The 14,493-nt window shown below is 43.9% G+C and overlaps 1 protein-coding gene across 17 annotated transcripts in view; it reads right to left on the bottom strand.

Moving 5' to 3' along the window:
* The window catches only part of DNM1 (dynamin 1), a 130,415-nt gene that overhangs the window by 86,489 nt on the left and 29,433 nt on the right, over nucleotides 1-14,493 (bottom strand). For all 17 annotated transcript variants that reach the window (XR_014521573.1, XR_014521574.1, XR_014521575.1 and 14 more), the window contains exons 2-5: nucleotides 3,176-3,249; nucleotides 1,883-2,032; nucleotides 922-1,125; nucleotides 72-170 (exon numbers count right to left, since the gene is read on the bottom strand). Coding sequence is in view for 12 of the 17 variants with exons in the window: in XM_083485823.1 (XP_083341949.1) it covers nucleotides 72-170; nucleotides 922-1,125; nucleotides 1,883-2,032; nucleotides 3,176-3,249 (527 nt within the window). In the remaining 5 variants the exon portion in view is untranslated. The remainder of the gene's footprint in view (nucleotides 1-71; nucleotides 171-921; nucleotides 1,126-1,882; nucleotides 2,033-3,175; nucleotides 3,250-14,493) is intronic.

Consider the following 14,493-nt stretch of genomic DNA (forward strand, 5'->3'; position numbering starts at 1 on the left):
GGAGCTGAAGTAGGCCCTGATATTAGGAGGAGAATGAAAGCGAAAAGAGAGGAAAACACAAAAGTCCTTGCCTCTCCGTAGTGGAAGCAGCTTGTTCTCTAGGACATCACGAGCATCAGTTCCTTCATCCATCAGGTCCAATTTGGTGATAACTCCAATGGTACGCTGGCCTGTTAGATAATAAGCAAACAATGAGAGTTATGGGGTAGTACATTGACCTATTTCATTCCAGTACATATCCTGGACATTTCCCACATATGAAGACCAAGAGGAGACCTGAATTCATGGTTAGTGAGAAAAAACCGATATCCATATACAGTATATGGAATGAGTTCTCAATGGGATACCTCATTGCTTGTGGGGAAGAGGGGAGTAGAATAAGCATACACCTGTTTCCAGAAGGGTAGTCATATTAGCCTGTTGAAGCAAAAACAATGAAAGACCTTGTGGCATCTTAATGACCAGCACATTTATGATGGCGTTGCTACAAAGATCTGGGAGCTTATCTGGAGCTAGATAAACAGGATGCAGATTGGGGGAGGAAGGTGAAGCCGTAGGAGTTCTTAGTGCTGTTGTTTGGGATCTCATACAGGATTAGCAATGGTGCCACCTGCTTTAGCATTCTGCTTGCTTACAACATGATCTACCTGTATATTTGTAAATAAACTGGACTTAACGGTCAGGGGTCCTTTACCTTTAAATAAACTGTTATTACAAAAACATTCTAAGTCTCCAGCACTCATTCTCATTACAAGGAAAATACAAATGTAAAAAATGGCACTCCTGGAACTTTGTGCTGCTTGGAGTGAACCTTTTTTGGTGATATTTGCAATAGCCAGTGGTCAAGGGAAGAAAAGGAGACCATTGGGGTAGGAAAGGGACAAGCTATGAGAAAAATATAAACACAAGAGCTGAGTTTACCTTGAGGGTCGACTTCTTTAGCAATCTTGAGAGCATCAGAGTTGGCCAGGTCTGAATTTGCTGGGGACACTGCAAGGATGAGGCAGTTCTCTTTGGTGACAAACTGCATTAGCATTTCACGGATCTGGAACTCAATGTCAGCAGGCTGGTCTCCAACTGGAACCTTAGTCATCCCGGGAAGATCCACCAGGGTCAGACTCAGGACTAGATAAAGGAAGAGAAAGAGATGCCCAGGCTGGGTGATGTTACTTTGTTATTGGATGTCTCATAGGAACGTAAGAAGTGGGAAAAGTATTCTACAGCCTAGAGAAGAGGTAGTCAATGTGGTGTTCTCCAGATGGGATGACAACTGCCAGGGATGATGGGAATTTAGTCCAGAAACAGGGCCACAGATTCCCCACTCACGGTCTAGAATGCTGTTTCACAATGTTCAAAACCAAATGTCCATCCATAGGAGCCAATTCCAAGGTCCCTTCAGCCCTCCCAATAAAATATTTGAGGGGGCCAGGCCCCCCAAAGTTGATGGGGATTGCTATTCAGTTGGGTTGTATGCACCCCATGTGGGGTTAATTATGCAGTGTGGGGCTTACCTGACCTCTCCAATAATTTATTCAAGTTGGTACCCCTGTATCCATCTGTTCCACTGCTTTACTTTCAAACACAGATCCAACCAGATGTCTCTGGGATGCAGGTTGATATAAGTCAGCCTTCCCTAACCTGCTGCCCTCCAGATGTTTCAGTTCCCATCAGCCACCCACAGCCAGCATGGCCTTAATGCAGGGGTCAGTGAATTTTTTCAGCAGGGGGCCAGTCCACTGTCCCTCAGACCTTGTGGGGGGATGGACTATATTTTTTGGGGGGGGGGGATAATGCAAGAGCATCATGAGCCCCGGTAGCTGCTTCATACAAGATGGAGTCTGAGGCTTCCACCACCCACACCTGGCACAAAGAGGGGACTTACCATGGGGAGAATAGACTCGCAGATTGATTGGAACAGGAGAGATGCCCTTGTTTGAGCCAGTTATCCTGTCAGTCTCAGCCTCGATCTCCTGACGTATCTCATCAAAGTCAGTGAACTTCTTTCCTTTGCAGTGTAGGAACTCACCATATTCTAGGAAAGGGGTGGGTGGGAGGAAAGGTCAGGTTTGCATTTCTGGTACAGAAAGTATTGGTTTAAAGTGCAGAGATCTTTCCTATTCTAATTAATTCAAGAAAGTTCTGGAAATTTCTCTGTGTGATACATGCTGGTGCAAGCTGGAAGTTTCTAGCTGACAAGTAAGACCATTTATCATCTTGGTCACCTCGCTCTGCACATGGTTCCACCTTGTCAAGCTCCTTCTTAAACTGTGGAGCCCAAACTGGACACTGGACTCCAGCAGTCCAAGGCAGAATAGAATGGTGCTATTACTTTCCATGATTTGGACACTTGATGCAGCCAAGAATAGCATTAGCTTTTCTTTGCTGCTGCATCACAATGTTGACTCATGTTAAGCTTGTGGTCTACTAAGACCTCCTAGATCCTTTTCATATGTACTTCTGGCAAGCCAGGTGTCCTCCATCTTATATTTGTGCATCTTATTATTCCTGCCTAAGTGCAGTACAAGGGTGAGATGCATCTCTATTTCAATTATCGTCATCATTACAAAAGATGCATCTTATAAATAGAGATATGAAATTCAATGCAAATCCCAATCTTTCTTTATTATCTTTTTTTGTGATGCATTCCTTTTCCCCCCTGAAATTACATCTTGCAGATATGAACACTGTGCCCGGAACAACAACAGAAAAGAAGTGTTGAGTTTTTCCTATCGGTATGAAGAACAGAAAGAATTATGTGGAACTTTATAATAATAGTAATAATAAATTTTTATTTATACCCCGCCCTTCCCAGTTCAGAAAACCGGGCTCAGGGCGGCTAACAACAAATTTAAAACACTTAACTGATGCAACAAAAAACAGCACAAAATACAGTATAAAACATGAATAACAATAAATTCAGAATTCAAAAATCTATTTAGGGGGAAAATTAATCCAATAAACATTAGATGATCACCAGGGCTAGCTGGCTAAATTAGTCCTACTTGGGCCAGCGAGGAGACCAGGGGAGAATTAGCTGTGGGATCCCACTGAGCGGGAACTCTGGGAGACAACTTTGCATTTACACCACTCTGAGATTTTCTACAAGTAGCATATAAATTTTTCGAAACAAAAATAGTAGACTGAAATGAAAGAGGAGATAGAGGGGCTGGTGTACCTGTGGGGGAGTTGACCAGTTGCAGGACCAAGGGACGCCTGGTGACAATGCCGGATCCACGGGGCAAGAAGTCCCTGAAAAGCAAAAGGAGAAGAGTTCTGATGAAGGGCAGCTTCCCAAAAACAGACTGCATCATTGGATCACTGCAGTCCAGTGGTGTAACGTGGGGAGGGGAGCGCTACAAGGATGGTTGCCCTGGGCACAAAATTGTTAGCAGTACAAAATTTCAACTCCTGGTGCTGCCTCAATACAGCTGCATGCTTCCATCACTGGGCTCCATTAAAAACAGCTTCTCCATGCTAACCAGGAAGTGACCTCTCCAGACAACAGAGTGACTCTTCTTTTATTATCTCTGTGGCTAGGATCCCCTGGGTGATGTGGACGCCATTAGGCAGTTGAATGTGCATGCGTACTCCATCCGTTTCCCTCCATTACACACACCCTCCACGTGGATCCCGGGAACTGGCAACCTATGTTATGCCACTGCTGCAGTCTCTGGGTTCTGCATAACCAAACAAGTGGAATGTGCTTCCCTTTCCCCTTTTCTTTGGTATGATGCATGCTTTGTTCAAAGATCACAACATAACTGCATCAGCCTTAATGGAGAGAGGACAACTTGGGGGGGGGGGTTGACTCGGATTTGCATACAGAAATGCATGTCCAGCTGTTAAGTTTAATATGTAGTCACCCACATGGCAACAAAACAAACTTGGAAAATCTTTTATGTTTCAGGTTAAGCTCACATCCACAGGATTATGCTTCAATCTCAAGAGTTAAGATAATGTCTCCATAGTGGCTCCTGAGACTGAGGTGGAAGAGGCTCTCCTATTGTTAATAAAGGATATAAGCTGAGACCCTACCGAGTCAAACCCATCTTTCTTTGTTATTCCTCTTATCCAACTCTGGTGGTGAGCCAAGCGCTCCGGAAGTACTCCCTAAGTTCCACACGGATTGGGTCCAAAACTCTGTGGTGGGAGGGGGAGCCCCCCCAAGTGGAAACAACTATTTGCCTCACTGCTGTCATAAGAAGGAAGACCAACTCTTTATGCTTGACATTTTGATTTATATAATTTTCCATTGACAACAGGGCTAACATGGGATCAGGTACAAGATGTTGCCCCATAATGGCAGATGACAGTGTAAAATACAGTAATACTTCAGTCCAGAGACACAACAGCAAAGGCACACAAATCCCTTAATTACTGGTTTCGGTGTGATACAGTGGAGCCAGTGTGGTACAGTGGCTAGAGCGTTGGCCTGGGAGACCAGGGTTCAAACCCCACTTGGCCTTGAAGCTCACTGGGTGTAACCTTGGCCCAGTCACTGCCTTCTCTTACCCTAACTTGCCTCGCAGGGTTGTTGTAGAGATTAAATGAGATGGAGGAGAAGCATGATAAAATTCAATAAACAAACAAACAAACAAATAGAATTATTATTTCTATCTATTAAGTACTTAACAGTGAAATAGAGCTTTTGCACTATTTTTTTTTTTTTAATGGGAAGAAATCAGAAATTGCCTGGCAACTTATCTGGCAACAACTCCCACTAAACTCAATGGGACTTACTTTTGAGAAGAAAATGCAGGAGATTTCAGCCTAAAGCTGGCACTGGGGTAATTCAGAGATTATTAATAACAAATACTCCACCCACATTCATCAGCCCATACCCATCAGAAATAAATTAGGATGAAGCTGCAAGGAATAAGTTTTTAATGAACACTGCAGAGTATCTTTGCTAAACAGGATTTACTTAACATAACCTAGGAGGGTCTATGCAGGAAAGACATAGCCAGACAACATAGCAATGCAATAGTTAAGTGTTAACAGGAAATCTCTGCTTTAATACTGCTTTTAGCTAATTGTGGAAAAGCCATGGCCGCAGCTCTGAAGGCCCCCAGGGTGAGAGCAACCAAACTGCCGCTTAAGTTGGTTCCACAAATCAATGAGATCCTGTCAGCTGAGTTCTAGCACACTGCTGAAACCCACAGAGGGTAAACAATCCCTCTGCAACAAAATCAGTTATAGCCAAGCATTTGCTTCTCATTTGGATTCCTCCTCTCTGCTCAGAAAGAGGCTTGCACTTTCAAATCGAGAGCAGCAGGGAACATGGGGGCAAAATGCGGCGGCAAATGTGGCAAAATGTGCACCGGGAATTTTATGGGAAGGGAGTTCATCAGATTTTCCTTAGGATTGCTGATTTAGGAGCCACAACCCACAAGTATCCCCCCTCCCCAAGTAATTCTAAAATGACTCTCTCTTCCGTACAGCTCTGCAGTGCACGCACCACAAAGCGAGTTGTGCTGCCCTCTCTCTGACACTCGCAAGTCCCACTAGAGTTGCATCAGCCATCTTTGGCTTCCGCTCTGGATGTCCTGGATTCCTCTCTTTGCAGAGTTCTGATCACACAGGGTGCTTCCATGTGTGGACAACTTAACACAGCCTTCTCCAACCTGGTGCCCTCTAGATGATTTGGACTACAATTCCCTTTGGCCCGAGTCAGCACTAAAGATGTCCCATAGAGAAGGAGCTGGCCAGAAAGAGGCCACAATAAGACAGAAAATGTCTTGAACGGCAGTGCAGCAAGCCATTTTTACACTATTCCACACCTCCTAGTGGTGCAACAATAAAACAACTAGCACATTTGCAAAGCTAAGCAGGGTCCAGTGTGGTTTCAAATTGGATGAGCAACTGCATGCTGAGATTCCTGAAGCTAGAGTTCCCTTCCAACTCTACAACAATGAAATCTATGAAATTGTGCAGATAGTCTATCATGTGTTAAAAGGGGTAGATTTTCTGAGCACATGTTTCACACTCTACTTGCACAAAAATGGGGCAAGTGATTAAACAGCACAAGGCACACAGGTGTTTTTGCTATTGATGCTGGAGTGGGGAACCTGTGGCCCTACTGCTGCTGTTGCTGGATGACAAATCACATCTTTCTCCCTGACCACGCTGACTGGGGCTGGTGAAAATTGGGAGTCCAGTAACTTCTGTAGGGCCACAGATGCTCCACTCCTGTCGTACATGGTGCTGTAGAAGAGCCTGTGTGTGTGTGTGTGTGTGTGTGTGTGTGTGTGTGTAAAATGCGTCTACATCTCAACTTTCTCCCCAATTTGGATACCAAGTGGGCCCTCAATCAGTCTTTTGAGGAGGCAGGTATGCTGTACTTAAGCCAATAGAGGTAATTTCAGGCTTGCAAAAATGGAATCACGGGGTGCCAGCTATTTCACTAATCATGCATTTTAAAGGCCCATTTCAAAGTAATGCTTCATGCAGCAAGAACCTTCCAAACACTATGGGAATAAATGCAGCATTTTTATGTGCCAGCCATAAAACATTATTTGTCTGAATGAATAGTAAGTGCTGCCATTCTGTGAAGGTCCCAGTTAGCTTACAAGTTAAAAGAATCAATATTAGTGCATTAGTACCCCCAGAGAGCACTAAAAAGTTTTGTCTAGCTTGTTGTATCCCATACAGACTGAATAAAAATGGACACCTCTTGCCACATACATAATGAAATATCATTTGGACAAGAGTTCTTCATCCTGTTTATCACAGTCAGGTTGCCAGGTCAGGAACCTCCCAGATCCTGAGACTGAGTTGTGGGCCCCAGTGACACCCATAAGCATGACAAATAAAGCATCAACCACAGTCACTGAGAGCATTTCATTCAAATAAAAAACACAAAGCCCAACTAATGGGCAAACATGTCCCTGCTTAGAAGTTAAGACAGGAACCTTAGCTAAAGGAATGCTACTATGATAGGGAGGGGAGGTGGGCAGACCCCCCCCCCACCACCAGAGAGTCTTAATTTGCAGAGATGGAGGTTAATTGGGAAGGGGAAGGAAGGAGGGGAGGAGGCAGACCCCGTGGAGAGTTCATTCAATAATTTGCAGCCTGCTCCTGCAAGGCTGAAGCTTGCAAGCTCTATGCATAGTTGACATCATGATGATGATGATGATGATCATCATCATCATCATCATAATTTAAGGGCACTCTTGCTCACTTGGAGATTCAGGCACTCTACCTGCCATCCATAGCTGTCAACCGTCCCTTATTTGGTGGGAAATTCCCTTATCCCAGTGCTTTGTCCCGCTGCTGTCCCTTATTGATGATGTCCCTTAAATTTCCCAGATTTCAAAGGAAGCAACTCTTCTCCCTCCCTCCCAGGGAGGAGGGAGGCTCCAACCCTTGTTGCTTGGCTGCATTGCTCACCCAATAAGGAGTCTAAGAATGACTGGGGGGGTGGAGCTTGCATGCCTTGTGCAGGTCAAATCGGCCGCGTTGCCTGGGGACTCGCCTTTGCTCAGCGCTTTCCAGCGGAGAGGTGACGGTGGTTTTCCTTGCTGCATCCCCTTTGCCAGGTTGCTGCGCTGTGGGAACCACCGCTTGAGACTTCGTTTGGCTTCTGGCTGGGCTTTCTGCCTTTGGCTCAGAAGCTGAACATACCTGTATTTGGAAAATCCCTTATTTTGGCTGCTGATCCCTTATTTTTGAGGCTGCTGGTCCCTTGTTTTCAAATCTGTAAGTTGACAGCTATGCTGCCATCTGGAGTGGGGAAGGCAAACCTAGAGCCCTGGAGTGTCTGCATTTGGTGTGGATGGTGCAACCAAAATTGGGGATCCCACAGCATGCTGCCTCCAAACGACCTCCAGAGGCAGTGAAGGGGAAGAAGGCAGAACATAAGCACCAGCCATGGGCACTTGGTGGGGTTGAAGCCAGTCACCTGAAACTGCTGCTGGTCAGTGTAAGACAATACTGAGCTAGATGGACCTGGGGTATGACTGGGACCCAGCTGCACTATCCATTTAAAGCAGCATTACACCACTTTCAACAGTCATGGGCAACATTCATGTCATACCTTTAAAGAACTATGATCCCACTTTAAACAGTCATGGCTACTGTGCCTGCCCCCCCCCCCAAAAAAATCTGGAAGCTGTAATTTGTTGAGGGTGCTAAGATTTGTTAGGACATCCTTATTCCCCTACCACAAATATAAGTCCCAGAATTACCCGTGATTGTTAAACCATTCTGGAAAAATTGTATCCTATAATACTGTTTTAAATATATAATAAAAGAAGGGAGCTGGACTGAATGACCTCCAAAGACCCCCTCTAGCTTTTACATTTCATGGGCTCCTCCAGATCATCTATTTACTGAGCATACATCTTGATTTGCTTGCACAATGCTTACTTGGAGTCATAGTCCGGTCCCCCCCATAACCCTGGGAACTGCAGTTCACCCATCACAGACCAGGTTCCCAAGATACTTTCGTGGGAGCCAAGTGCTTTAAATATACAGTGGTGCCTCGCAAGACAAAAAGAATCCGTTCTGTGATTCTCTTCGTCTAGCGGTTTTTTCGTCTTGCGAAGCAAGCCCATTGAAGGATTAGCGGATTAGCGCTATTAGCGGCTTTTAGCTGCTTATCTGCTGATCGGATCAGATGATAAGCGGCTTAGCGGCTTAGAAAAAGGGGGGGGAAGGAAAAAACCCCCGCAGGAACTCGCAAGACATTTTCGTCTTGCGAAGCAAGCCCATAGGAGATTCGCTTTGCGAAGCACCTCCAAAACGGAAAACTCTTTCGTCTAGTGAGTTTTCCGTCTTGCGAGGCATTCGTCTTGCGGGGCACCACTGTACTTTGAATGTATAGTGTGGATATGACTCTATTTTCTGGTTTTTAATTGAGTATTCTTAAATACATGCTGTCAAGCTGCATGCTAGAAGATTCAACACAGACAAGAGAAATTATTTATTAATGCAGCACATACTTAAATTGTGGAACTCCCTCCCACAGGAGGCAGTGATGGCCACCAACTTGGATGGCTTTTAAAGGGGACTGGACAAATTTGTGGAGAAGGCTATCAATGGCCACTAGCCATGATGCTACACTCTGCAGCAATGATTCTGAATACCAGTTGCTGGAGACAACAGGAAAAGAGACAACTCTTGTGCTTGAGTCCCGCTTGCCATGTTCCCACACATATCTGGTTTGCCGCTGTGGGAACAGAACGCTGGACTCGATGGGCCATTGGCTTCATCCAGCAGGCTCTTCTTAGGTTCTTTTTTGCTTGCAGAAAGCTTATGTGGAGGTTTATTGAGCTTTCATTCTGAATAGTTTGCAGGGTGTTTACATGTCTTCAGGTTAAAAATTGGGCCATCCCACACTTTTCAATGCAGTTCTCCATCACTTTCCCAACCCCAAATGTAAAGGGTTTTGTTTTTATATCAGTAGATTTGTGCTTAAACAAATTCAGATTTCTCCCAGTCAAGTTAACCCCCAGGTATTTCACTTTTGTAACCACATTTAATTCTGTTTCCTTCTGAAACCCATCTATTTCTGACAATGTCAGGTTTTTTGCTAAAACCTTAGTTTTTTGTTTGTTCAACTTGAATCCCGCCACCCGACCAAACTCAGAAATTAATTCTAAAGCTCTTTTTGTACTGGTTTCTGGCTCCTGTAATGTCAAAACCAAATCGTCTGCAAAAGCCTTAAGTTTGTATTGCTTTTCTCCGACCTGTATTCCTTCCACCAGCTGATCCCTCCTAATCAAGTTCAGCAACACCTCCAGGACAGAGATGAATAACAAGGGTGATAAGGGACACCCCTGTCGTGTCCCTTTTTCAATTTTAAACTCCTCTGTCACCACGCTGTTTACTATCAATTTGGCCTTCTGTTCTGAATAAATTGCTTCAATACCGTTTTGGAACGCCCCTCCCACTCCCATCCCTTCCAAGTTTTTCTTCATAAATTTCCAAGATATATTATCGAAGGATCTGGCCCAATCGCCTTCTCAATCCAGCCCATGGACGGTCCGGGAATCAGTGTGTTTTTACATGAGTAGAATGTGTCCTTTTATTAAAAATGCATCTCTGGGTTATTTGTGGGGCCTGTCTAGTGTTTTTACATGACTGGAATGTGAGCTTTTATTTAAAATGCACCTCTGGGTTATTTGTGGGGCATAGGAATTCGTTAATTCCCCCGCCAAAAAATATATAGTCTGGCCCCCCACAAGGTCTGAGGAACAGTGGACTGGCCCCCTGCTGAAAAAGTTTGCTGACCTCTGTTTAATGCACTTTAATCACAAAAACAAAAAATTCTGGTAAATGCTTGAATCACTCCTACAAAATACTGACAATCTAGACATCCCCTATGACACTCCCTCCCCCACTACACACCCACAAACTTATATTTATCATAGGGCTCCTATTTGTTCATTATCTGAGATAAAGGGACCACAGCTTTTTTTGGCACATAATATGACAACTCTTGACACAACTTGGGAGACAATGGTACTGTTCTGTGTTTGGGTGTAAAGCACACATTGTACTGGGCTGGCAATGCTGCATTGATAGACTGTGAATACACTCGTTATTTTGAACCACAATTGTGCAAATGGTGCTTGAAATAAAACCAGACAAAAACTTCTCACACGCGCCAGTTCGGACGTCTGACAATGGAAGATACAGAAGGTGCAGCAATCCAGAATTTAAGCTCTCCAGACAGAAGTTGTGAGTGGGCTCAATGATGACATAAAACTGTGAAAGATGTCAAGGCGCAGGACGTGGGATAGAGGAGCTTGTGGGGAAATCCTGATAATGTCAGGTTTTTTAAAACAGAACAACTAAGCAAGATTTGTAGCAGGCCAGAGAGAAAGAATGCTGGAAATGGACCGTATAATGCACCAGTCCAAAACAATAAGCATCCATTTTTGTTTCAAATAGAATACCTGGAATGGGAAATGGCAGAACTGCTTATCTCAGGAGTGCAGGCTCACCATTTGCCTGCAGAGGGTACCCAGCAGCAACAACAGCAGCAGTTAAGCAGGGATGAGGAACTTCAAGATACTGTTGGACTTGAGGTCCCATCATCCCTGGCTATTAGTGATGCTGGCTGGGGCTGGGTGGAGTCCAGCAACATCCCTGAGTCAAAGAGCCCTAGGTAACAGGTGGGACTAGCCCTACTATTAGACAGAGGGAGGCAATTGCCTCAGGTGGCAGATGCTGAGTGGCAGCCCCAGCTTCTCCTCCAAAGTCTCCTGGCCATAACCTTCTGTTGGAGGGCAGCCCCATAGTTACCCTCTTGACCTCAGGTGCAGTGGAGGATGAAATTTCATTGCTAGACTTGAAGGAAGAATCAACTGCCAGACCAACTGACTTTTGTGTATGGAATTAGTCAGTCTGTCAAATTTGTTTGTTAGAAAGCACTGGTCATCACAAAAATACAAACAGTAAGTTCCTACATTTCAGGATAGGTGGTCCCCAGTCCAAGGGGGAACCCCTGCACCCAGTATGTACAATAAAATGTTGTCTGACCCGATAAGCTCCTAAAACAGACATGGAGGATTGCAGCCTATGTTAGTCTTACTCAGAGTAGACCCACTGAAATTGATGGACATGGTTGAGGCCACTGAAATCAGTAAGTCTGCTCCAAGTATATTTTCGTCAAATGCAACCCAAAATCATTATATGCTGTGTCTTAATCCCAATCTATCCTCAGATAACAGATTTTCTCTCTATTGCTCAAAAAGGAAAGTCTCGGGGCAATTCCTTTAAGAAACCTTTCCCAGGGAGAATTATGCCAGAAGCAAGACCTTGAATAATGAATGATCCCTGGAGGCAGATTCACAAATGAGGTTTTACAGGTATTATGGCATCTCTCCTATCCAAAGAGGCTTTAGGCATAGTTTGAAATCTCAGAGCTTTAAATGCCTTCCTCAGCACACCAACCAATAATTTTTAAAAATGTGATCTGGGAGTCTATATAATCACATTTCGCAGAATAATGGTGATAATTGCATAGCTTGGAGATGACATATTGCGAACAAAAGGTCCCCACAAAGGGGCTAAGAGATGTGACAGAAAATTTTGTTTTCTGAGCAGGTTGAGTCATCAAGTGTTTTTCCCCCCTGCCAGCAAACAATTAACTAACAACAGTGCCTGACTGGCCAGAGTTCCAGGGGAGGCAGTTGGAGTGGAGGCAGGCAGGAGTGTGTGAGAGAGATTCTGTCAGGAGGCTGAGGAGAGCCAAGAACTCCCAGGAGATGCTCTCAGGTTCTCAATCGCAGAAAAGACACAGTTCCACACGTGCCTACAGGAAAAAGGGTCCCCAGAGGGGATACTCTGACAGGAAAGGGCAGTAGTGATTCTGAGGCCAGGGAAGATTTGGGAGTCTGTAAGGGAAACAGTCCAGTTAAAATCCTAAGTTGCTGAAGTGTGTGTGGAGAAGTCTTATCAATGGAAGATATGTAAAAGAAGGTAACCTTAAGCCTGAACAGCATACAGTGGTACCTCAGGTTAAGAACTTAATTCGTTCTGGAGGTCCGTTCTTAACCTGAAACTGTTCTTAACCTGAAGCACCACTTTAGCTAATGGGGCCTCCCACTGCCGCCACACCACCAGTGTGCGATTTCTATTCTTATCCTGAAGCAAAGTTCTTAACCCGAGATACTATTTCTGGGTTAGCAGAGTCTGTAACCTGAAGCGTCTGTTACCTGAGGTACCACTGTACAGCCTATAACGTGAACCAGTATACGTTTTAATAAAAAGCAGCAGCACTGTTTCTTAAATTTCTGTGGAAGAAGAAGAACCAAAACTCCTTGTTTACATCTCTTATAATAAAGTTTGTTTGCAACCTGTTTTCCCAAAAGAAAAACCCACTGTCGCTTGTGATTCATTCTCCATTGGGGGAATTCGCCTGAGGGAAGGGAAACTGAGGGCTGGTGCAGGGTACACGCTGTAAGGTGCTACCTCAACCCACTCTAAGTCCAGTCTGTGAATAAAGTTTTGAATTAAAATGAATAGTCTTGTCAACATTTTTATTGAGCAATTTAAGCCAAAATCTCCCACTCTCTGTTTATCAAAGCACTGATCTATTCCTGACTTTACAAAATACAGCTTGTTCTTCCACTGTAATATTCTAGTTGTCTGCCCAGGTCTCCAATTTTAGCAACAAGGAAGTAGCGGGTATAAATTTTAGAAACCATATCCAACAAACATATGATATTTCATGTGATTGATCTTAGAACCCCTTCTTATGAATGGGTGTAATAAGAGATGGGATCTTGCAAGAATCATTGAGTAAAAAGCTTCTCAAATAGTAGAATACTTGCACCAGTCAATATTTTATTTATACCTTTTGTGGGGGCATTGCATAGTCACTGTATATTATTAGAAAGACTTAAAGATATTTATTCTTTATCAAATACCCACAGACCTTACTCTGATATATTTTGGCATAACTTTTTAATTCTCCAGATATGCTAGTTATCTGGATAATTTGACTATGCCCAAGTACTGCCATGTCTTTTCTAAGGCCAGAGTCAACTGTCTCCCTCCTGCAATATTGTAAGGGTGTTATCAAGGTGTCCCAAATGAAGATTGCTTGTGTCCCTGTAGAGACGAAGTAGCTGATACTTTGGGTATTTATTTATTAATTTATTAATGTAATCTTCATAGTGAGGAAAGTAGTAGGCTATTTAGCCCTTCCCCCTCTTCCTTATGAGAAAACACCCTGGAAGGACTCTGGGGTGGTATTTGAAATATTTATTGGCTAATGAAGACAATTAATGACAGTTAGTGGCGAAGTTTTTTTTCTCAACTCAAAGATGTTCATGAGATAATACTCTCATTTTAATTGCCGGTTGTATCTTCTCTTTTTATCCTTGTTTCATATTTCATTTTCTGTAAGTGAATGTTTCAAGGATCACTTTTTTTCTTTCTGTTGGCTCTTGTTTTAAAGGGTCTTTGCCTGTACAATAAATTATTGATTGACAGATCAAGAGTTTCTTCCCACTGTGTGATTGACACTTGTGCTTTGATAGATATTTGGTCTCCCTCATTACATGCAGTGCAATGGATCAAACACCTAGCTGAGTTTTTCTCCTTCGCTGGGCAACCCAACTCTGTCCAGAACTGGAAGGGGAAATCCTTCATTCCCCCTTTATATGAATATGTTATTATCATTTCTACATACTGTCATTAGGGCTGCAGAACTGTATTTGTAGCTGTGGGGTGCTATTTTGTCCTTGGTGTCAGGCAGCATAATGTATTGGGCCAACCCAGGTAGCAGGGCCTGGCTTGAAAAGTCATTGGGCTGAGGCTGCCAATCAGAGCAGACAACACTGAGTTTGGGTGGGCATATGGTCTGCCTCAATATAAGGCATCTTCATAGCAGTGTTGGCCTCATGTATCACTACAAAACCAGATTTGTAAAAGGAGAATGATGACATATTTGTATTGCCACCTAACACCCTACTCCCAAAATATTGTTACTGGCTACTCCAATCTCTGCTGAGTGGTGCATGAGATTCCAAGGGGTCT

This window comes from Podarcis liolepis, assembly GCF_965112155.1.
Source record: "Podarcis liolepis genome assembly, chromosome: Z".
Taxonomy (NCBI): domain Eukaryota; kingdom Metazoa; phylum Chordata; class Lepidosauria; order Squamata; family Lacertidae; genus Podarcis; species Podarcis liolepis.